Below are 22925 nucleotides of genomic sequence, written 5' to 3'. Positions count from 1 at the left end.
TAAAGTCACCCTAAAGCTGAACACTCCCAACTTTCTCAGCCTTTCCTCATAGGAGAGCTGTTCTAGCCCTCTGATGGTCTTTCTGGTTCTCTGGGCTCCCTCTAACAGTTCCATGTCCTTCTTATTTTGGGGACCCCAAAGCTGGATGCAGCACTTCAGGTGGGGTCTCACCAGAGTGGAGAAGAAAGACAGAATCCCCTCCTTCCCCTGCTGCCCTTGGGGCTCTGGATGCAGCCCAGGATGTGTTGGGATTTCTGGGCTGTGAGTGCCATGGCTGGGTCATCTCCAGCCTCTCACCCACCAGCACCCCCAAGTTCTTCTGGGCAGGGCTGCTCTCAATCTGCTCATCCCACAACCTGTGCTGATAACAGGAGTTAACCTGATCCACATGCAGCATCTTGCACTTGATCTCATGACATTCCCAAGGGCCACTTCTCAAGCTTTTCCAGGTCCCTCTGGATGGATCCCATCCCTTGGGCACATCAAACACACCACTCATCTTGGTGCCATCTGTAAACATGCTGAGGGTGCTTTCAGTCTCACTGTGTCATTGATGAAGACATCAAATAACGCTGGCCCCAGTACAGGCTCCTGAAGGCACCACTTGTTACTGATCCCCATCAGGATCTCAACCACTGACCACTGCCCTCTGGATGCAACCATCCAATTCACTGTGGACAGCCCACACATCATTGGAGAGAGAAATCCTTCTCTCTCCAGTTTAGAGGAAAGGGTATTGTGAGGGACTGTGTCAAAGGCTTGATGGAAGTCCAAATAAATGACATCTGCAGCCCTTCCCTTGCCCACTGATGGAGTCACCCCACCATCGAAGGCCACTAGATTGATCAGGCAGGACTTGCCCTTGCCAAAGCCGTGCTGGTTATGTTAAATCACCTCCCTGTCTCCCATGTGCCTTAGCACATCTGCTAGGAGGATCTGTTCCATGAACTTCCCAGGCAAAGAGATAAGGCTGACAGGTTGGGAATTCCCAGGGTCCTCCTTTCTACTCTTTTTTAAGATGGGTAGAATGTTTCCCTTTTTCTGGGACTTCACCTGAGTGCCATGACTTTTCAAATATCACAGAGAGTGGCTTGGAAACTACATCACCCAAATCCCTCAGGACTCTGGGATGCAACTCATCACATCCCATCAACTTAAGTATATTCAGATTCCTTGGGTGGTCATGAATTTGGTCTTAACCTACAGTGGGAAGTAGTTTGTTTCCCCAGTCATAATCAATAATAAGTATAATTTCAATAAAAACGCAAGTAATATTAGCAGCAAATTGTTTACTTACTACAGATGAGAGTAATATCCAAATACCTCAAGAAAGAAAAAGTACTTTCATTTTAATTTACCTAAGCCATCAACTGACTCAACAACCCACAAACTGACTCATTCAGATATAGGTTTTCTCCAGATCTCTCAATCGTTTTGCATAAAATGTTAACTTTAGAAAAGGTAAGTTTTCTCAAATGTCAATATAATTATTGCCATCTTCAAACGTGAGCTCCATGGTATTTTTATAAAGAACTTTTTGTCATTATGTGTTTTTGGATTGCTGTCATATCCAGTGCACTGACATGTGCAATTGACATGACTAATATGTAACTTTTTGAAGGTTTCTCTCTATTGCTTGCTCTCTTTCTGTGTGAATTTCTCTGTTTTGCCTACTCAGTTCCAGTGGTATCCTTACAAACAGGGGTCTAGGCTTTGAGCTTGATCTGCAGGAAACCAGTGTTCAAAACAGAATCCAACTCATCTCTGCCTGTGTTGCTGAATTCACCCAGTGCCTTTTTCTGGATTAGCAATCCTTTATTAAATAATGGTAACTTTAAACCACAGTGTATTATCCTACTGAAATCCAGATAAGAAGCAGTGAAAGGATGTAAAATTCATCTTTGATCATCATCTACCAGCATGAGACGTGGTACTATAGCCAGCTGGACATGAAGGACAGGAATTCTTAGAGACAATATGGTGTGAGATCATCATGGATATAACAACAATTCTTGAACTTCAAACAGATTCAATTCAATTTTTTAACCTTCAAGAAAAGGAATACCTGTGTAAAACTAAGTATTCCCTCCAGAAAACCGTAGTTTCTCTGCAGAAATTTTTCACTTTTTCAAAATGTACCACTCTGAGCATATCTCATGTGGTAAGTTCTTATTTGGAAAATAAAATCAAAACATCCAAGGGTTGCTTCTGCAGCTGGCAATGGTATTGCACATGTTTCTCTTATGTAATGAATGGGGACACTAAATATAACAGTTGGTGATACAGTATAATCTCCTACCTATGTATTTTAAGAAAAAGCTTAGGATCATGAAGTACAAAGAGAAGGACACTTCCTCATTAGCTATTCAATATGGCTCGAGATTAGAAAGAAAATCACCTTGTAGAAACTTGCTTTCCATAAATAAAAAGCTTTGTATACAGAAATCAAGCTCTGCAGAAATCTTGATTACAGAAAAATATGTTAATAAGTACTACAAAACGTAAGTTCAAGGGAAGTGTGAATCTAATGGTTTTATATCACTGTGTTCATTTAGGAATTTTTAAAATTAGTAAATTAAATATCTCATTTACATTGCACCAAGATCAGAACTGTCACCACAGTTTGCTACTTGGTATGCAAGTATTATCCACATCTTCGACTCATAAAAAACAGAGAAATGTCATGATTTGCCTAATGTCACATAGCAGGAAACAGGAATCAAATCCCGTTGTATGGCCACTTGACATTCAAAGCCCTTCATAATCTGCTTCCTAATATTTCTCTCTTCTCCCATCACCCCCACCTCTCCAGTCAAGCAACTTGAGTCCTCCAACTCATTTTACTCTTGTTTGCTGTTGCCTTCCTGTTCATACATTTGGAGTTCCCTTTCTGAACCAAGTTACAGCTTGTTCTCTATTTATTAATGCTCATCTTGAAACCCAGTCCCTCAGGATTGTCATGGGCCAGCACAGATGTCCCTGTGTGTGACCAGTTCTCAATCCTTCCTTACCCATATCCATGGGTTTTCAGCCCAAAGTGACTTCAATATTGCTCTTTCTTCAATGAGTTAAATATTTTTCTTCCTACTACACTACAGAAAAGAATTCACTGTCAAATTAACCTAATGTAACCAGAATACTGTTAACCATCTTTACACTACTATTTATTTATGCAACCTCAAAATACTTGCATTAATTATACATCCTACCTAATTTATCAACCCATTCAGGCTGGAAGTTCACCTTTTCCAAGAGGTTTAAAATTTCCAACATGTTAGGTGGCAACATAAAATAAATAAGCACTATATAGTTCACTATAGGTATTTTTAAAAATGCAGTACTTCTATATACAAAGCAGTCCATATCAGATTAAAGACAGGTTTGTTTTCTAATAAGCACAGATTAAAGAAAAATCCCTAAAATGTATCTCTAAACTTTTTATTGTAATCCAAAATAAGTTAGCACTGGGGAAAAAAAAAAATCTATGCTGAATATGAGCAAAGTATGATAAAATAAATAATCATCAAAAATTATGAAACTTGTTATACGGTAGCAGAAGAAGGAAGGAATGTATTTACAGCCAAGTGTGTCTATGCTGGTATATTTGCATGATTATATACCATGGCCAAAAATTTTTTGAGCTTAGAAACAAAAGAATTTAACTGCATCTTTTCAGTTTGTAGCGATTTCTTACTGCTTATTATAGTTTCATTGCTTATTTCAAACTAAGACCTTTTTACAAACAAGAAGATTACTTTTAAAAAAAGTCAAAATAATGGACTTTTCAAAAATATCATTTAATCCCAAATCCTAAGATATTCCATTACTGTAGAGCCAAAATGTGCTTCAAGAGAAGGAAGACAATGCTATCCTTCTACATATTTCCTATTACTGTAGTTCTCTTAGTTTAAAAAACTTCTACATGGTATGCTTTTACGTGTAACAAAGGCACCACTTAAGATTATAAATCTTAGCACTACAAAGAGGAATTGGAAACTGCCCCATTTGAAGCTAAGATGCAGATCTGAAGTCTAAAAAGTTCATGGATATATCTCAGAAAGTTTGGATGGGAGCTCCTACTCCCCTGCATCTCTCTAATACAGCCTTTGCTCACACTTTGCTGCAGTTGAAGGAAATTTAGTCAGTTTGCCAAATGTTCCTGGAGTACCACTCATCTCCTCCTGACGCACACACGTAAAATAGGTCAGATCAAATATGTCCCATGAGTACTTCTTCCCCTTCAGTGACTATAAATGGGACAAATGGCTGACTCAGCTGCAGAAATCTGAAGACGAATCCCACACCACACAACTAACAATCCAGCAAGTTTTCTCAAAAAAAAAAAAATAAAAGTTGAAATCAAAAGTTGAAATGAATCTCATAAAAAGCAATTTAAGAAAAAAAAAACAAAACAGACTTTTAAATATCAAATCTAACACAGTCTTATTTCTGAGAGAGTACTAAATTGCTAGAGGTGAAAAGGAATTTGGTACATGTTGCTATTTCCCATGAGGTTTGTCAATAGGTGTAGATTCCAGTCTGTCTAGGATTAGAAATTAATTGAAAAATTGTGCAGAACCCATTTTGCTGTAATTCTCACTGGAGGACAGATATCTACACATTTTGTGATATTTTGTAAAAGCTAAAGCTTTTGAAGGCACATAAAATCACACATTTTTTTTTTAGTAAAATCAACATATTCTTTGAAAAAAGTTGAGAAACAGGATTTCTTTTCCTGGTATTAAAAAAAACAGACCAGGTGGCAGACAACTCAAGAAGGAGAAGTAGAAAAAAAAAAAAAAAAAAAAAAAAAGCCATAAAGCCCACCATTTTCATGAATATTTCACTCACATTATGCTCTTGTTTAAGAAAAATGAAAACATTGCCTTATTTTGGGTTGTTTGGGTGTTTAACAAAAACAATTGACTTCTCTGAACATTTTGATCCTTATATAAACTAAAGTTGATGAAGACTGTCAACAGATCTTCCAAAGAAAAATGTAGTTTTCAGAAAATGGAGGTTCTACAAGATACTTCTAATTAAACAAGTAATAGAATCAAAATATTTAATTTGGGGTAAATTTGACACTACAATACATCTGAGCCAGAATGAATGGGGGGACTTTAGATAAAAGAAAGAAGTTGGACAGGACTCTGAGCAACCTGATATGGTTAAAGATGTCCCTGCTCATTGCAGGGGGATTGAAGCAGGTGACATTTAAAAGGTCTCTTTCAACCCAAACCATTCTGTGATTCTATTCTGATTTTGTGACTTTTGGGTATTTCAAATGGCCCTTCCAGAGCTTGGCCTCTTGGATCAGGTAACAGGGAAGCCTGGCCCAGTGACAGGGTTGGGTCATCCTGCCCATCATGGACACACGAGATTGGAAGATACAAATTCCAGGATGAGGACTGGCAAATCCTTCACTCTGCACTTGGGCTGACAAATCTGGCAGTTTGGGCTGAAAAAGTTCAGTGTTAACATAAAACCCCCAAATTTTTAAATATTTCAGTATTTTGCCTTCTGCAAAAATAATATTTTTAAGTGGTTTATTCCATTATTACATTTTAATGTACTATTTTATCTTTGCCCTGAGATGGAGCAAAAACAAATGTTACAATATGAGAAGCTCCCATAAAGAAAAAATTCCACATGTTGAGCAGATAAAATTAGAACCTCTTCAAGGAATACTCTCTTCTGCACTTAAGGAATGAAAACAAAAAAGCACAAAAACTATACAGGCAAGAACATCCCAAAACACGATATATTTCCTTGTTCTGTTGGGTCCTGTAAAACATAACTTCAGTATCTGTACTACACTTAAGATTTACAATCTAATGATCACACAAAACCAGTGGCTCAAGAAGTTAAATACAGCAGCTCTATGCAGCCATACTGCTCTAGGGAGCCATTTGGGATCCCTTTGTCTTCAAGCAAAACTTCACAATCATTGCCCAAATAATCTATATACAACAGCCAGAGATTAGAGAAACTGCCATTTTCTGTCACTTCAGTAATTTTTGAGGAAGAGTTAAATGTTTCCTTCATTATTTTAATTTTAAAGAAAGTGATAAACACATTCCTACAGGCTTGTTTTAGGACAAACCTGTTCTGATGGTTGGAAGACTCAAAGAGCTGTTCTGTTTTAAACTGCATATCCAAATAACTAAAAGTGGTATTAAAAGGAGCAAAGCAGTCTAACTTTTTTTAAAATCTTTCACCTTCCTCCTTTAAAGAAGCCTTGAAAAGTTATGCTTCTTTAAACTCTGTGACTTCCAGGTTACAAAATAGTAACAGATCTTCTCGAATCTGAACTGCCTTTCTTGTTAGTATTATCATCCTTGGTTTGTTTGTCTCCACACTTATTTTTTAAGACTTTGTTCATTTGTGAAAGTAAGCCATGGAAATGAAAAAAAATGGCTCAGCTGTGGTTATAATATCCACCAATTTGATATAAGACCATGATAAATCAGCACACTTACTGTACCTCTTTCTACTTTATTCAATTACCTATATTCTGAGTGCCCTATTGAGCTATTTTCTCTTAAAATTCAGCATGCTTGCAATTTGATCTTCCCTCTCATGCAGATGTCATGCACAAAGATGCACTTTTATTATTTCACACCCAAGAACTAAAAAAAATAATTGTTCTGTTCCTTCCCACCACCCAGAGCACAGAAATCAGCTGAAGGCCACACTGAAATCCCACTTGCACTTGCTTACTCCAAAGTCCATGTTTCCACCAGCTGAGTACAGAACTGCCATAGTCTGAAAGCAGAGGCAGAAGGATGCAGGGGAGGCCTGGCTTAGCTGGGTAGAATGACCCAGCCCAGCAGCCCATAATATTCTGTGTGTTCTTCCTTGATTTGTAACATTCACACCTTCTTATCTGGACTGAAATATGCAATATGCAAATACACAGCTTTTTCTCTCACCAGCTAGCTACATACTTTCCATGGCTACAGGAACCCAGTGGGAGCACTTCAATACAGAGACTTCTGGCCAGAACACAGTCATAAAAAACTCATTTAACTACAGTATTTTCTGCCCACACTTAGCACTGCATTAGCAGCTCAGCAGCAAAAATCCATGGAATTTTGTTTCTCATTAAATATTTCTTATTCAGGGCCTGATGAGCAAATATTAGCATAATTTTTGATTCATGACTACTGTGAATACATCTATTTCTTTTTCTTCTAAGGAAAGTTTCTGAATACCTGCACCTACAATTTTTGTCCACAGGAGAACTGTTCTATCATTCTCCAGAACACGCTCAGCACTGCAGCCTCCTGCCCCATCAGTCTGTAGGGGAACACAAGCATTATTCATTAACCAAGCTAATTGTGCTTACTCAGTTTGCTCTGGTCAAAAGGGGCAAGCCATACAAAGAATCAAATCAAATGAAACCGAAATCATTCTCTAACAGAAACCAGTAGCATTTGCTGAGGGAAAGAAGGAAGAATGGGGCAATAGATCATAACACTCACATTGCTGTGACCTTCCCAGCTGCCAGCCATCCATCACTGTGGAATATCCTCAGATCTGCCAGGCCTCATATCAGCCTGGAGAGCTGATCCACCAACAGTGTCCAGCAGCAGATCCATGAAAAAACAGGAATCATCACTTTATTAATATCTTAAAGCCTCATATAATGGAATGGCAACATATTACTGTAGGTAAGATTATTTTCTTAAAATCACAATCTGAAGTCATATTTTTTGTCTTTGCACCACTTGACTATTTTTTGCTCATTCATCCAACAAATACCATATGTGACTTTGAAAAAACTTCATACTGTGAAATCTGGAAGATACAGCCAAGAAGGACACTAAAGCTTTTTGTCAAATCTGAAAAATACTACTTTTCTGTTGCTACAGTAACATCTTCCTAACAAGTCCTTTAAATTTAAACACTGTCTTAAGAGAGTTCTAGGTCAAGTCAAAAAGCACAGTCAAGCTCTTCAGAGGAATCCAGTTCATATTCAGCATGCGTAAGGATGGAACAGAAAAGGTGAACTGAAGTTTTTATCTATTTCCATAATGACTTCTCACTTGCTGTGGTCTGTCCTACTTTCTTTCCCCTTAGCCACCCAGTAGTCTCTCTTGTGAGGAGAGAATTCTCAATGGTCTCTAAGGAAAATTCCCTAATAATTCTTTATCCTAGAGCAACTTATCATCTTCATTAAAAAAAAAAAAAAGAAAGAAAAGCTTACATTTGCAAAAAGACATATTTGCAGAAATAAGTTTTCACCTCCTGAGATGAAACCAAGAATAAAAAGCTATTTCCAATTTGTCACATATGGAGAATAACTACACACAGATAATATATGAACTGAGAAATTGCAGAGTGAATACAAAATTCATTCATGAGGCACCTGGGGATTCTGACGGGAATTTATATTTGTTTTTTTCTGAAACTATGCAATTATCTCACTGGTCTGTAAGGTAAGGTCCAGAGCTCAAGTCATTCTTCTGGGGAAGCATTGGCAATATGCATACTGAGGATCATCTTTGGAAAAGGAGTAATAACCTTTTTCACTTTTCATGCAGTTGTAAGCCATCAGTTAGTGGATTTTTGGCACCAATCTGGTTTCAGAGAAATATTCAGTTCATTTGCATCTTCCCAAATGTAGGTTTTACAGTCCTTCCTAGATGTCAGCAGACACCTACTCACTGGAGAAGAATGAAAACCAAACCTAGCTCATCTAGATTTGTGCCATATCAAATTTTAAAAACTAAGTGAATAACACAAAGTATTTTTATTGCACGAGGCACTCCAAACAGCAGATTCAAGGCAATTTTAGGAATTTCTATCTACTCTCATTTTAGAAACCCTGCTCTAACTATCTTACTTGGAAATGCAATGAATTCTTTGAGTAGCCTTGAATATGTACGCAAGTGACAGCACCATGAAGTTTGAATTACAAGTTTTTCTAGTGTGTAAAATTATCATCAGAGTGCTCAATTACCAACTAAATGAGTGAAATGAAGGTCCAGAGTCTACAAAATTTCAAAGAATAATCAAAACTGCTGTGACCTATATTTTTCCATGCTGAAAGCATGAAGGGTGAACCCTCACGTTTACTAAGTGACAACAGCATTTTCTTATAGTTGGGTACATGCTTAACTCTTTGCATTGGTAATCAGTGCCAAAATTAAACAGACAGACTTAATGACAACTTTCAGGTAATAAACTATTACAGAAATAGCTCTCCTTTGATTTATTAAGTGAAAAAAATATCATCATAATACCTGACACACATTATTCACAAATGAAACATGACTAAAACTAAATTATGAATAAATATAATATAAAATACTGTGGAATGAAGAAGCAGTACGAAACTACTAAAATTAATCTATTTTCAACAGAGCTGCCAGTTCAACTTTTACTTACAAAGACTAGAAAAAAGAGCCGTTGCATACTGACTCCAACAGATAATATTAGAGTACTCTGACTCCCAGCTTAATAATGTGTGCTCAGGAAGAGTTGTATTGGCAGTCTATAAATGGTTGAGGGGATTCTTTTTTTGGTTTTTAGTTTTTGTTTCTTGTTTTTGCTCAAACTGGTGTTTAGTTGACATCTGTTCAACCGGGAAGGGCTTTCCGAAAGTTCCATGGCAAAGACAAAGCTGGTCAAACAGAGTTCTGTTAGCACAGCTGAGAGGAGCTGAAGGGCTGGAAGGGGGTAGAAACCCCAGGTATGAATGAGACTTCTCCCAAGAGAAACCACAGCAGAAAGGTAGGTCCTTCATGTAAAGTCAGTATGCATTTTGGGGGATGAGACTTGACCAAAAATAATCTGTCTCTAGGAAATGTAATTAAGCATTCTGATAATTACTTTACTTGAGGATAATTACTTTCCTTTTAAGGAAAACATAGGACTTCTGAGCCAAGTATATCTTCCAGACTGCAACAGAGCCAATAGAAAACTGACTCAAAAGAAAATGTTCAAATATTTATTTGGTAATGCTTTTTCTTAAATAGAGCTAAACATATTCTATAAAATCAGGCAAACCCTGTTTAAATATTTGGTGTCTTAAATCCCTGTAAATCCAGGAACCAGTGGCATCAAAAGGAACTGAACCTGCAACCCCTGTAATTTACACCAAACATAGAAACAAATTCAGGAAAACTGGTGAAGCTACTCATTAAAGGTTGTATTTTATACACCTCTCTTGATAGCCAAGTCTCCTCATGCAGGGATGAACTTTAATCTGAAAGCAAGTTGATCTTATTCTAATTCAGATGGACAAAAAGAAAGACACTGAACAACAAGAGTGTTAGGTGGCCAAACATATGTGACATAAGTTCAGATTCATGCAGTTTCATGAAGATTTAGGTGAAGTTCATCCCCTTTAATGCACTACTATTTAATTTAGTCTCTCTGGCATGAGCCTCCCTAAACTGCAAGTTAAGAGAAAGAAGCACAATCCCACTCCTTTTACAACCTGCATAGCCACCCCATCAGTAGGTAGCTGATCCTTTCAGTGCTGTTCCCTACCTGCTAAACTGTGAAAACAGTTCCATAATCTGAAGAGGATAACATATTGTTCTAGAATTCTCCCAAGTAATTCTTCAATTAAGAAAGTTTGACAACTGGGTGTGATCAGTTCCTTCATTCAAGCTGAATCAGATCCTCCATCAAAGCAGTGTATTCCACTTTCTGAAACAGCAGCCATTTGACAGCTGTTTATTCTCAAGCCTGTGCGTTGTGTCCATTTCCTCCTCCCTGCTCAGTTATTTACTTTCAGATTACAAACTCGTTAGAGCAGGTGTTACGCAGAGAAACAAAAGCAAATTGAGAGAAAATAACCCGCCCTCATCCCTAGATCTTTGTTGAGCAGCAGAAAACCCAGCACATATAGTACTAAAACAACCTTCCCATTCTGCTCTTCAAATGCCACTTGATTATAGCATAATAAATTTTATATTGTCTGAAAGTGTGAATGATTGCTTCCAAAGAACACGATTGTTTTATTTTTCTGCAGCTCTTACAATGGAAATTCACCAGATAGCATCAGTTAACTTTGGGTTTTCCTTCAAAATTTCAGTTTCCATTCTTGTCACTTTTTTATAGCTGCTTTTTGTCCTTGGAATTTATCCCCTGCATCTAACATATGTCAGTAAACTGTATTTACCAGGTGACCTAGTTAACTAAAATAAATTTCCAGGTAGGTAGTACTAACAAAAATATTTCAACAACTTTAAAATTGAGGTAAGACAAATTTGCAGAACCAGACTCCAGTTTTCAAGAGGGAAAAAAAAAAGGAGCAAAATAAAATAAACACAGCCGAACAGATACCTTTTAAATATAGACCAAGTAAAAATCAAAATTTAATGAATACTCTGCTCTGGAAAATATTTGGGAATTGGAGTTAGGTCTGTCGATTGTGTTGCTACCTCCAAGGTGACCTACCTAAATACTTGCTGATATTTAGCTTGGTATCTTTTTTTCATTAATATTCAGCTATGTCCAAACAGTCATGACAGATGACTAATTCCCAAATTTCCTTTAGGGCATTAAAGTAAGAATTGGGATAGTCACCAGTGAGCACAGCCATCTCCTACAAATGGAAGGAGTTGCCCAATCCACAGATTGATGCCATGGAAGTAAGAGCCAGTGTTTAGCTGAGAACCTGGGCTGGGAGGCGTGGCCAGGTGTCAGAAGAGGCTTGGTGGAAGATTTTGCTAGTCTGAGTAAGGCATTGACTGACTACATACTGAGACTACTGAGCTTTGATGAAATCTAGAACAGGAAGGAAGATTTCATGAGTAATAGCTCATGGAAAGTATTTGATAGTTAATATCTATCACATCAGATATCAAATAAAGCTGAAATGTGAATATTTTTATATAAAATATTCCACACTACAAATTAAAATTATAACAATCATTTTTCCAAGAAAAATAAACAATACATACATTCTCAAAAAAAAATAGAATAAACATTCACATTATTTGGTGGTGATTTATCCACATTAATAAAGGCCTATAATCTTTGATGCTATTTTTTTAATTCAGTGCTAAAGTGCAAATACAATGTAATGTCTGACTTATAAATCTACTCTTTAAGAGAGGCCAGATTAATAGGAGACTATGTTTTACACAGACACAAATATCATGTCTTTGAGACCTTAAGAGAAACAGCAGCATAAACTAATCCTACCCCCAAAATCCATCTCCCTGTTGCCATGTCATGGACACCAGCACTAATAAGAGTACTGGTTTTATTGCTTGTGAGTAAGGCTGTGGTTTAGGTCCATTTATTTTTATTTTTTTTTATCCAAACCAATACCCTTTACAAAAGCAAGATCAACAGTCACTGTCAGGAATAGCATAACATTTTGTTACTTCCATTCTGTACTGCAAAGCTGCAGGCTGGTAGTAGTTGAAGAAAACAGACAATTACTTAACACACATACTCTTCCTCGGGCCTGAAGATGAGGTATGACCTTCCAGGTAAAGCTGTTGCCTGAAACAACTGCTCTGAGTTTAACTGAATTTTATTAATCAACTGAAAAAGTTCTAGAGAAAAGACAACAGCTCTTGGTGCACAGCAGAATAGTAAGAAGAGAAGAGGCTATAATATCTTTACCCCTTTTAGGGGAGCAACAGACAGGTAATTATCTCCTGCAGATGTGAGCAGATTTCTGTTCACCAGAAATTCAAAACACCTCATTCACCTCATCCACAACTGATTTTCATAAGGTATTTGGGAGAATATGTTGAGGCTCAAACTTGACAGATCAAATATTAACTAGGGAAGAGGGAGTAAAAAAGGGAGGGTTCCATGTATCTGGATATTTCCTGAGTTTTGTTGGACTTTTTAAGTTCATTGCAATACACACTGTGTGTTTGGTCCCCGCTGCATTGTCTTCTATGAGGACATCTGGAAGTGACATTTTGGGAGGCAAATCTATCTCTGCACATTATCTTGTGCTTGCTGGCTGTGACTTCAAGCTTATGTAACCATCATTGCATGCTGCTAAGCTATGACTGAAAGACGAGACCTGACACCCACTACAACCAGCTGTACTTCCCATAAAACTTCTAGTTACTCATTTTACATGTAAAAACAGTTTGTTTAATCAATGTGTTACTTGGAGAAAAATAGGTAGGCATTGTAAGCGCTAACTCTCCATCTAGAGACACTGCGTATCAACAAACTATGTTTGGTATTTAAATATCATTTGCTGAGACAAACTATAGGGAAAAAAAACACAGTAAGATGCAGTAATTTACTAACTTAATTCTCAAGAAATTCCTTCTCTAAAGGAATAAAATCTATAAAGTTAAGTTCCTCTAGTCTTTTCAAAAGTAAAACTCTAACTGTTGGATGAGTACAGCTGTTCTGAATGGCAAACTCTTACTGAGAATGCAGTAATGTGCTGGCACTGTGCAATGGTTGATATATAGAATACAGAATACAGAGGTTGATGAATAGATGAATAGAACCCTTTTACCACGTCACAAATAAAGGCCTTAAAACTCACATAAGAAAGCTCATTAATGTATGTACACATTAACATCCATTCCCTTCATGCTTTCACTTCACTGTCCATAACTCATGTCTCCATGCTCCCCTTCCTTCAGCTCTCCAATACCAAACTCCCCTGCCTCTGTCTTGCCTGCAGATCCCCTGCACATTTGCCTGTCTTTTCTCTTTGCCTGCTCATTCTGTTATGCCCATTTCTCCTCTGTCTCATTTAGAGGTCACCTTCACTTGTTTGCAATTACCAGAGGCTAATTTTCTCAGAGGAAATTTCTTTCAAGTATTACGAATATCCATCAGACACCTTACTTCAGTCCCTTATGTGACAAACCTGTTTGTCTACTCACAGAACCTCCCTAAACAGCTCACTGGCAATACATATAGATCTCAGAAAGGTTTTGAAGAAATGTAGCTGGTGATCTCAAGCAACCTATCTTCAGTTTAAGCTACTTCATTAGTCTCACCTAGTGAGGAAAGACAGGTGAATCACTCTCCAAATATGTTTAACTCTCCCCAAGATTAACCTGAACATCTGGTTTTTGAAGAGCTGAAGTGCAGTACCTACCAGGCAGATATTTACAGATACTTGCCCTAGCCTGGGAAATGTATTAAGATAATAGTAAGTGTCAAGCAATAGCTGCAGTCAGGGAGACATTTCTCTGACCTGTGTTAGATATGTACAGTTGGGTAAAATTAATTGAAATTTATAAACTAGAAACAGGTTAAAAGGAGCCTAGAGTGATTAGCTCAATTAATTACATTTAGTTAGATGATTCCCAAACCTTACATTAAGAGATATAAATCCTTTCTATTCCCAGAGCAGTTTCTCATAGTGTATATGCATTTCTTGACTCCATTTTTTTGTCACAGCTTTGGCCTGAAAGCATGAGTTAATAGTTTTATTTTGCAAATCCCTTATCCTTCTAGTCACCTTTATTTTCTCATGCCTCAAACTGATCCACTGAACATCTCAGGTTTGCTGCTGCAATTGACTGTTTCTTCCAACAGAAAAAGTAATTCCATTTAATCTTAAATTTATATCTTTTCAGATCATATATAATTCACTGATCTCCATTTCCAATATCCTGTTCTAAAGATTTAATTTCTCATTCCGTCCTTTAAATATCCACATCCCAACATGACCCTCTCTATTCTTTGACTTCTCTTCTGCTTGCTTCCTTTCTTCATCTGCATCTTCACCTGCTTCGTCCTCATTTGCAAATACAAAACTGTTTGACCAACAACAATATTACTCACTGCCTTCCTAGATTAATTAATAATGACCATGCTGAGCCAAATCAAATACCCATCCAGCTCAGCACTCCTGTGATGGAAGCTAGAAGTGAACTTTGCCTCTTGGAGACTTTTCATCCTCTACCAAAGTTATGACCAAAACCAAATCAATCTTTCCTCCAGTTACTGAATTTCTTTCCAAATCTGCTTGTAAGAAGCAGCACAAGTTTTAGCAAGAGAGTAGATACACTGATTTTGTACAAATAACTGCAGACATTTTAGCTAAATTTTAGGCTACATTGTCAGTGGGATGAGACCAAAAGCTGGAATATACACTGCCTTTTGACTTGCACAAGTCCTCTTATGGATTTGGATACATATGAATGATGGCAACCACCTACATCTGAGCTCATGTTCTTATGCTCTCTTTCCAGGCAGTGGAAATCTGTCTGACACAGGGGACCTCAGCTGCTGCTTCTCAATGAGCTCAGCAACCCCAGGGACTGCAGCTGCAGTTTCCTCTCCACGGCAGTCTCACCACAGTGCTATAACCCACACTGTTGACATCACAGAGTACACAGGTCACTGCCTGTCATCAGCAGAGTGTCAACATGACCTGCCCTGGGCTGTCTTAGAGGACCTGCCCAAATGTTCCGGGATCTAACCACCAGGAGAAATGCAATTCCCTCTCAGCAGGCTGACTGGCGTCATGGCACTATGACGGTGTGGTGCAGTTTAGAAGTGTTGGGGCACACCCAGGTAGAAAGCAGAGATAAGCTTATCTTGCCAAAAACTTCTCTGTTTTCTCTCAGTCAGTGGGACAAACAAGAACACAAAAAAACTCCCAAGACATCCCATCTTATGAACAACCTTAAGAGCACCCTGCAACTGCTTCCTTTGACTGATAGAGAAATAATTCACTTCCTGTCCACGTGCAACTTTGAACACAAACAAGTTATAGTAAAAAAAATAGCTATTGTAGAACAGTCATGGAATGATGGATTAATAATATTAATGCATGTTCTTATCTGTAATTCAGTGGAACTGACAGATAGACATGCCTTGATATCAATCTACCTTAAAGCTGCTTTTTAACGTAACTGATAACTTAAGAAATATTTCTAGGATATGCAAAAATATTTTTGATGAAGGGAAAAATCCAGTTTCCTACACTGAATCCTTCACATTCTGAGCACACAGCCTTGTCTTAATTAAATTATTTTGCTGTTATTTTTATTTTCTAATTTTATATCATAAATTACACTCCACCATCAATAATCACATCAAATAAAGATGTTATTAAAAAACCGGAGTGCCTATGAGAAGTTCCAAATTAACGGAGCTGGTAAGTCAGGCAATTTTTTCTGTACTGAACAGATGGTAACACTCTAATTCTCCTACTTTCTCAGCCAGTCTGCTACAAGCCTCAAACCAGAACTTTGATCCAAATGCTACTGAAGTCAATGGGAAGGTTGACATTGACTTCAGTGAGCTTCAGCTCAATTGCTGCAAGAAGCAAAACTTCTGTCCTCATGGATCTTCAAAGCAGTTAACAATGATGGCTGAGAACAACAGCTATGGGAGTTTTAAGGTAACATCTATCCAATAAGAACTAAACCAAGACACACTTCTTCACTATTCCCCATGAAACCTCCATAGACAAATGCTCTCTGTCACTGCCTCCTTCAGCAATTGTTCAAATCACTGAATGAAATGCAAAATATCTAAATAAATATTTTTTTCACCTGTCCTACTCTTTATTTAACTCTCTTGCAATTTAAGACTCAACACTGGAGAGATGCCTTTCACCAATAGGAACTGAAGTCCCTGCTCTTGCAGTTTCTTAATTCTGATCAACTTTAGCTACTTGGAACTCCTAACCCACCTCTCAAATATTTTTTCAGTGGTTAAATATGCACACAGTACTTTGTGAAAGTACTAAACTTAACATGCAACATTTTTTAAGTCTTTGAATAAAATTTTTATCCTCAATTACATTTAAATCCTAGAGAAATGTAAAACACTGTATGTGTCAGGAACTCACAGCTAAAGGTTTAGCAGTAAATTTCATATTTATAAGCTGAAATTGACTTGTCTTTTTGTTAGCAAGTTAAAAACTAAATTCACACTCATTTGACAGACAAATATTCTGCCTGTGATTACTTCAATACAACTCTGAAGGAGCTTTTACACAGTGTATGGAACAAATTTATGTTGAGTGTGGAACAAATGTTTCTGGAAATCTCCACAGCATATCAATGTACTCATTTAAGAGGAAAATGCATACTGAAAAATGGGATTGCACACAGCACAAAAGATCAAATTATATTGCAAAATTATATTCACTGAAGGTTATAAGCATCATTTTACACATTAGAGGTCAATGTGATGGCGCTGCAGCAAGCACATTTACTCTTTTCTGAAACATATGAGTACAACTTCTGCTATAAAATACCAGTGTTTTAGTACTAATGAAAGAACTTGATTAAGAATGTTCACAGCTTACTTTGTTATCAAGTTCTCTATCTTACCCTGCCTACCTAAAATGAAAATAAAGTACCACTGCAACTTTCTGAATCAATGAGTCTACTTTAAAAACTGTACAATAAAAATATTTTAGTAGTTGGAGCTGCAGTTATAATTGAAGCTTCCTCTTAGTGTTACAACCATCAAGACAAGAATGGAATAACCCAGACCTTTAGAACTGAGCAAACATGATCAGAATGTATTTTTCCACAGATGATTACTTTGTAAAACACTTAAAAACAAGTTCCATAATCTTAACTTCTAAATGTGTCTTATAAATGAATAAATATTTCTTTAGAATATTAAACTCCCAACCCCATTGTTTCATTAAGGACTAATGAATACTACTATGCACCCAGTCTTTTTTTTTTTTTTTTTTTTTTGTGGAAAAGATAAAAATCTCTCTCCTGACCTAGACCTAGGCAAGAAAAAGAGAGGGGGGGAAAAATGTACTTATATTTATTTGTTCACATTTAAAATGCTACTATAAATCATCACAGAATGATGAATGATGAAAGGTAAATGTCAAGAAATGGAAGAGTATGTGCTTCTGTTGGTAATTGCACCTTAACAAAACACCTCCCCACAGGAACAATCAACAAAATTTCATCAATTATAGAGGCAGAAACAGAAGTTAAAATCTTGTATCTTTGTTAACTCCAACTTCAAATCTTCTAATTTCTTTAACAAGTCTGTAAAAGATGTTATGCTGCAAAAGAAAGGTCAACACTTAAAGATGCTCACTATACTGGACAAAAGTTGACCATCAAAAAGTGGGAAGGAATTAAATTGGATTAATCCATCCCTTGAAATGGTAAAGGTCATGAACTTCTTCTTCTGAAACAACTTTTAGGAAGAGTTCCTGAAATAATGGAGGAAAACAAAAATAATAAAAATATGTTTCTATAATTACTTTGCTTTTAAGGCAGTTTTCAGCACACATTCTAGAGCTCTCATAATGCATCTGTCTTCAATTTTCAATTAAAGAAGATGAGACTGTCCACAAGAAGAAACCAAATTAGTATCTTTCACATATAACCACAAATAACCCCAAAACTCTGATATCTTGTACAATTACTGTTATGTCTCCTGATTGTGTCTAAAAATTGGACTCCAAAATTGAACAGAATCTACAATAATAAATACTTTGAACTCAAGATTAATGAGATCTGAAACACTGGTCAATAAAAGAAATAAAGGTATTCTAATGGAAGAGACAGCTAAAACTGCTTCACTTCAAGTAATGCAAACATTTTTCTGCATCTTGTCAAACACAATCAATCTCTTCCCATCTTTCACAGAGATCCATGAGATAACAGTGAGGTCCCTATCCCAGCAAGAAGTAGGGAGGCTCAGCTTGTTTTGCTGCCTTTGAAATGCCTCCAAATTATACCTCCAGACCAGTGGATTCACTGTGAAAATCAAGGCTGCTCTTCCCCCAGTCCTTTCCACTCAAGGACAGCCTTAACTGGCAGGCAGAAATCCTTGCCGAGGCAGGAGCACAGGGAAGCTGGAGGGAAGTAACAAACACACACATTGCTTTTGTGTTTCAGCTACAACAAACTGAAAAAATACTCTGTGACCCAAACTGATTTGCAGGTTGTGTTTAGGGAGAGAGAATCAAAATCTGACTATTTCGAAAGCACAGTGCAGGCTATTGCATTATTAAAGGTAAAAATTACAGCTATTACTTGCAATATTTTTATGCAAGCTTTCTATTCAGCAGATTAGGAGAAACAGACTATATCTATAGCAACCAGGAGAGAGGAAGGATGGATAAATCCAGTCCAAACCATTTCTCCTTAAAACCTTGCATCACTACCTTCACTATAGCAAGCACAATAGCTCATTTTTATTGCCACTTGACAGAAGCCTCATTAAAAACACGGTCAGCTGATTTTAATTCCTTCTTAATAAACAGAATGTACATGAGTAAAACAGCAGCAATATCCCTCTGGAAGGCTTCCTTTGTTTCTTAAAGGAATTTAATTTTTTTGTCTTAGAAAAAGATTTCTTAGGGATAGTTTGTTTACCTTTCACTCTGATCTCCATAACTGCCCTAGGTAGATATTAAAATGGGAAAAAATACAAAATTCTCCTGTTCATTACCTTCTTGACTTAAAGTGAGCTTTGGGAAGATAGTGTAAGTGAAATGAGATTGACTCTATTAAGAGATAGGAGTAATAATACACAGTTCAGGTGAGCACACAGTGCTGAGTGTCTCAGTGCAAGGAAAGGACTGCCAGGGAGAGTGTCACAAGAGAATTGCATCGATTTGAAACATACAGAGTTTGTTTGTTTGCAGGATCCCTTCATGCCGTTGCGGGTCACTTCACAGGTGGGGATGTTTAGTGCAGACAGTACCTTCTAAATGGAGAAGGGGTCGGTGGAGAATATCTCAAGAGAAAGCAGCTGTTCAATGCTGCACTGGGCAGCACTGGGGATTTTCTGAAAGCTCTGAAAGAGCCTTAACCCGGAGGCAGTGCTGACTTCCACCTCCAGCAGCATGAGTTGGAGGGGGGACTCCACCACAGGCTGGACCTGGGGGATCGTGGCCCGGAGATTTCCTGTCTCCTTCAAGAATAAGGGCAGTTCAGTGGGCTGAATACAACAAACCGGGAAAAGGCTTGTGGAGGCTGGAAGCATTTTCGTGGACTCGCCACTGGCGCACCTCGGTTCCAGGGGCCTCGTGAGCCCTGGCGGAAGTTTTCAGCATGCGGGGCCAGCGGGGGAGAGCGGCCCCGCAGAGGTGCCCTCAGAGACGGGACACAGCGCTGGGGCAGGGGCTGCGGGCGGAGCGGGGGCAGGAGGTGAGAGGGACCGGGAGAGGGTTGTGAAAGACCGGAGGACGGGGACAGGCAGCGGGAGGCGGTGCTGAGGCACCGGCTGACGGGGCCGCTTATCCGGAGCCGGCGGTGAGGGACCTGCGAACGGAGCTCCGGAGCCGGAGCCGGCGGTGAGGCACCGGCGGACGGGGCCGCTTATCCGGAGCCGGTGGAGAGGGACGGGCGGCCGGGCTCCTCAGCGTCCGCCGTGCGGGCGCGGCCGCCGGGGCCCTGCCGAGCTGCCTGCGGGGAAGCTCCGGCAGCAGCGCGGGGAGCGATCCCCGCCAGCCCCGCGCCTCCCGCCCCTCGCCCCACTCACCGATCCGCGCCTCGGCGGCGGCCCCCGCGGAGGGCGGCTGGATGCGCGGGGCGGCGGCGAGCACCGGCGGCGGCAGCAGCAGCAGCAGCAGCGGGAGGACGGAGCCGAGCGCGCCCATCATGCCTGGCCCATCGCACGCCCCGCTCCCCTGCCCGCCGTCGCCAGCCCTCACTCCATGCCGCCCGCCCGCCCTGTGCCTCCCGCGGCCGCTCCCCGGCTCCGGCAGCCGCAGCAGATTCAACACCCAGGACAGCGACCGGCGCCGCCCGCCCCCGGCCCCGCCCCGGCCCGCCCGGCAGCCGTGAGGGGGGAGCGCTCCCCGCCGCCCGCTCCGCCCCGCCGGGACCCGGGGAAGCGAAGCGGCTCCCCCGGGCAAGGGCAGCAAGGCTGGGGCTGCCCCGGCCCGTGACCCGCACCGGCCCTGGCGGAGGCCGGGATCTTCGCCGCCTCCTCCGGCAGCCCCCGTAAAGATGGCTGGGCATGGGAGGGGAGTTAATGTGCTTGTTTCACACACCTGTACGGGGAAACAATGGAGCCGTACAGGGGCAATGGCCATAAACTGGAACGCAAGAAGTTTTACGTTAACAAGATGGAGAACTTCTTTATGTTGAGGGTGTCGGAGCACTGGAACAAGCTGCCCACGGAGGTCATGGAGTCTCCCTCTCTGCCTCTCTGGAGACATTCCAAATCCCCCAGGACATGTGCCTGTGTTACCTGTGACCCTGCTTTGGCAGGGAGGTTGGACAAGGTAATCTCCAGATGTCCCTTCCAACTCTAGAAATTCTGGGATACTGTGAAACCAGTTCGCCCTATCAAAGTTTTGTCCTGAAACATGTGCCAGCTGAGTGGACCCGCCCTGTGGTCTCCTCAGCAGCTGTTTGTGTTTGAGTGCTTCCTCCACAGAAAATTACTGACTATTCCAAAGGATTTAATGAGCCTTCAGGTAGACACCTCTGAGTTTGCCTGGGAGACATCCACATATGTGACATACTTCATTCTCCCCATCCTGTTCCATGCAAGTGGGAGCATCAGTCCAGGCTGCCAGGAGGGATCAGGAGTTTCAAGCTCATGGAGTCCCTCCTGGTTCACAGGCTCTCCTTTTCACACAAATTCACTGTAGCAACACTCAGCCTTTAATGCAGCAGTCAAAGCCACCAAGGTGACACAGCACAGGTGTCATGTCTCCATACAGGGGGATGTGCTTTTGGCCAGGGCAGCCAGCTCCATGCCACAAAAAATGATGCTGGTCACAGCCCCCTCTGTCACCCAAACATCTACTTTATTCCTCCCTGAAGTTCCAGGTTCCCACAACCTTCTTCATACTTCAGGTAAACAGCTCTACATGCTTCATCACTGGCTTTAACCAGACTGAGACACACTCGAGATTTTTAAAAAGAGTAAAAATTGTAGTACATGGAGTGGCTATGCCATACAGCAGAAAAGCAAATAACATAGAAATCCATAGATCAGACTAACCCTGGAAGAGCAGAGGTCTTCCTCCTTGCACACTTCCAAGACTTGGAGCAGAGGGGCTGGGTGGGAGCTCATGGGGAGAACGAGGGGTACTTACAGACAGCTGCAAAACACACCTATCCTCCCAGTTTTGCTCTGAGGAAAAAGCATGAACCTCTGTGCTGGGAAAAAAAATATAATTGCTTCTAGAACTGGTGCAAAATCACTTCCTTTGTGGTTAAGGTTTGTGAGTCAAATGCAAAAAAGAGCAAAACTTCATTCAGAAAACAGAAATATTTAAAAATATGTATTGATACTGGATGGTCTTTTTGACCATTTCTGCTCTCGAGGTCTGTTACATGACTGTTTATGTCTTGCAGGAGAGTGGTTTCACTAAGCCAAAAGGTCCCTTTACCTCAGAAAAATCAATTTTGACGACATTGAGAGAAATTTGAGCACTAAAAGGGGAGAAACAAAAAAGGAGGGAAAAGCATTCTGTGGAAAGGACAAGATGAGAAATGAAAGTGCTGAAACATAAATTAGTATATTCTCATGGGTTATGCAAACCATCTGGCTTTAAAAGCTAGTAGTGGGAACAAGGAAAAAGGTCATCAGAATTAGCACAGAACTGCAAAACAACTGAAGGTAAGAAAGCAGCAAATGGCAGGCACAGCGAGAGAACAAGTTGTATGTCAAAATACAAAATAGCAGTGATATTACTGGTAGTCAGTGCAGCTCTGCAAGGAATGATTTGCATAGTTCCTGTGAATTTATGATCAAATACTATGCAGATTTTAAAAGGAAATTAAAATTCTCATAGCCACTCTGTGCAGAGGATTAGCAAAATAAGGACATTTGTTCAAAAGCACTTGAAGCAATGTGAAAAATCAGGACAAGAAAGGGCATTCATCGAGGACAGGAAGAAATCCTTGAATATACAAATACAGTAAAGACAGGAGTCAGGTGTCAAGGAAAGAGTAAAGAGTCAATCAGTAGGTGAATTAGGCATTTGGAGATAACTCAAGTAGCAATTCTCAGGACTGGGAAGTGCAAGGCGTTCCCTGCCTGGATGTATT

At 39.7% G+C, this 22925-nt stretch overlaps 1 protein-coding gene across 1 annotated transcript in view; it reads right to left on the bottom strand.

The window, feature by feature from the left end:
- Positions 1-20659, bottom strand: part of PTPRN2 (protein tyrosine phosphatase receptor type N2) — a 635529-nt gene extending 614870 nt beyond the window's left edge. Inside the window, exon 1 of the mRNA XM_086865041.1 lies at positions 20398-20659. Coding sequence (XP_086721167.1) covers positions 20398-20518 — 121 coding nt within the window. The 5' untranslated portion in view covers positions 20519-20659. The remainder of the gene's footprint in view (positions 1-20397) is intronic.
- Between the last annotated feature and the right edge of the window lie 2266 nt (positions 20660-22925).

This window comes from Cyanistes caeruleus, chromosome 1 (assembly GCF_971803275.1).
Source record: "Cyanistes caeruleus chromosome 1, bCyaCae1.hap1.1, whole genome shotgun sequence".
Taxonomy (NCBI): domain Eukaryota; kingdom Metazoa; phylum Chordata; class Aves; order Passeriformes; family Paridae; genus Cyanistes; species Cyanistes caeruleus.
Note: the sequence above shows the minus strand (reverse complement) of the source record. Positions and strands in the feature narration are given on the sequence as shown.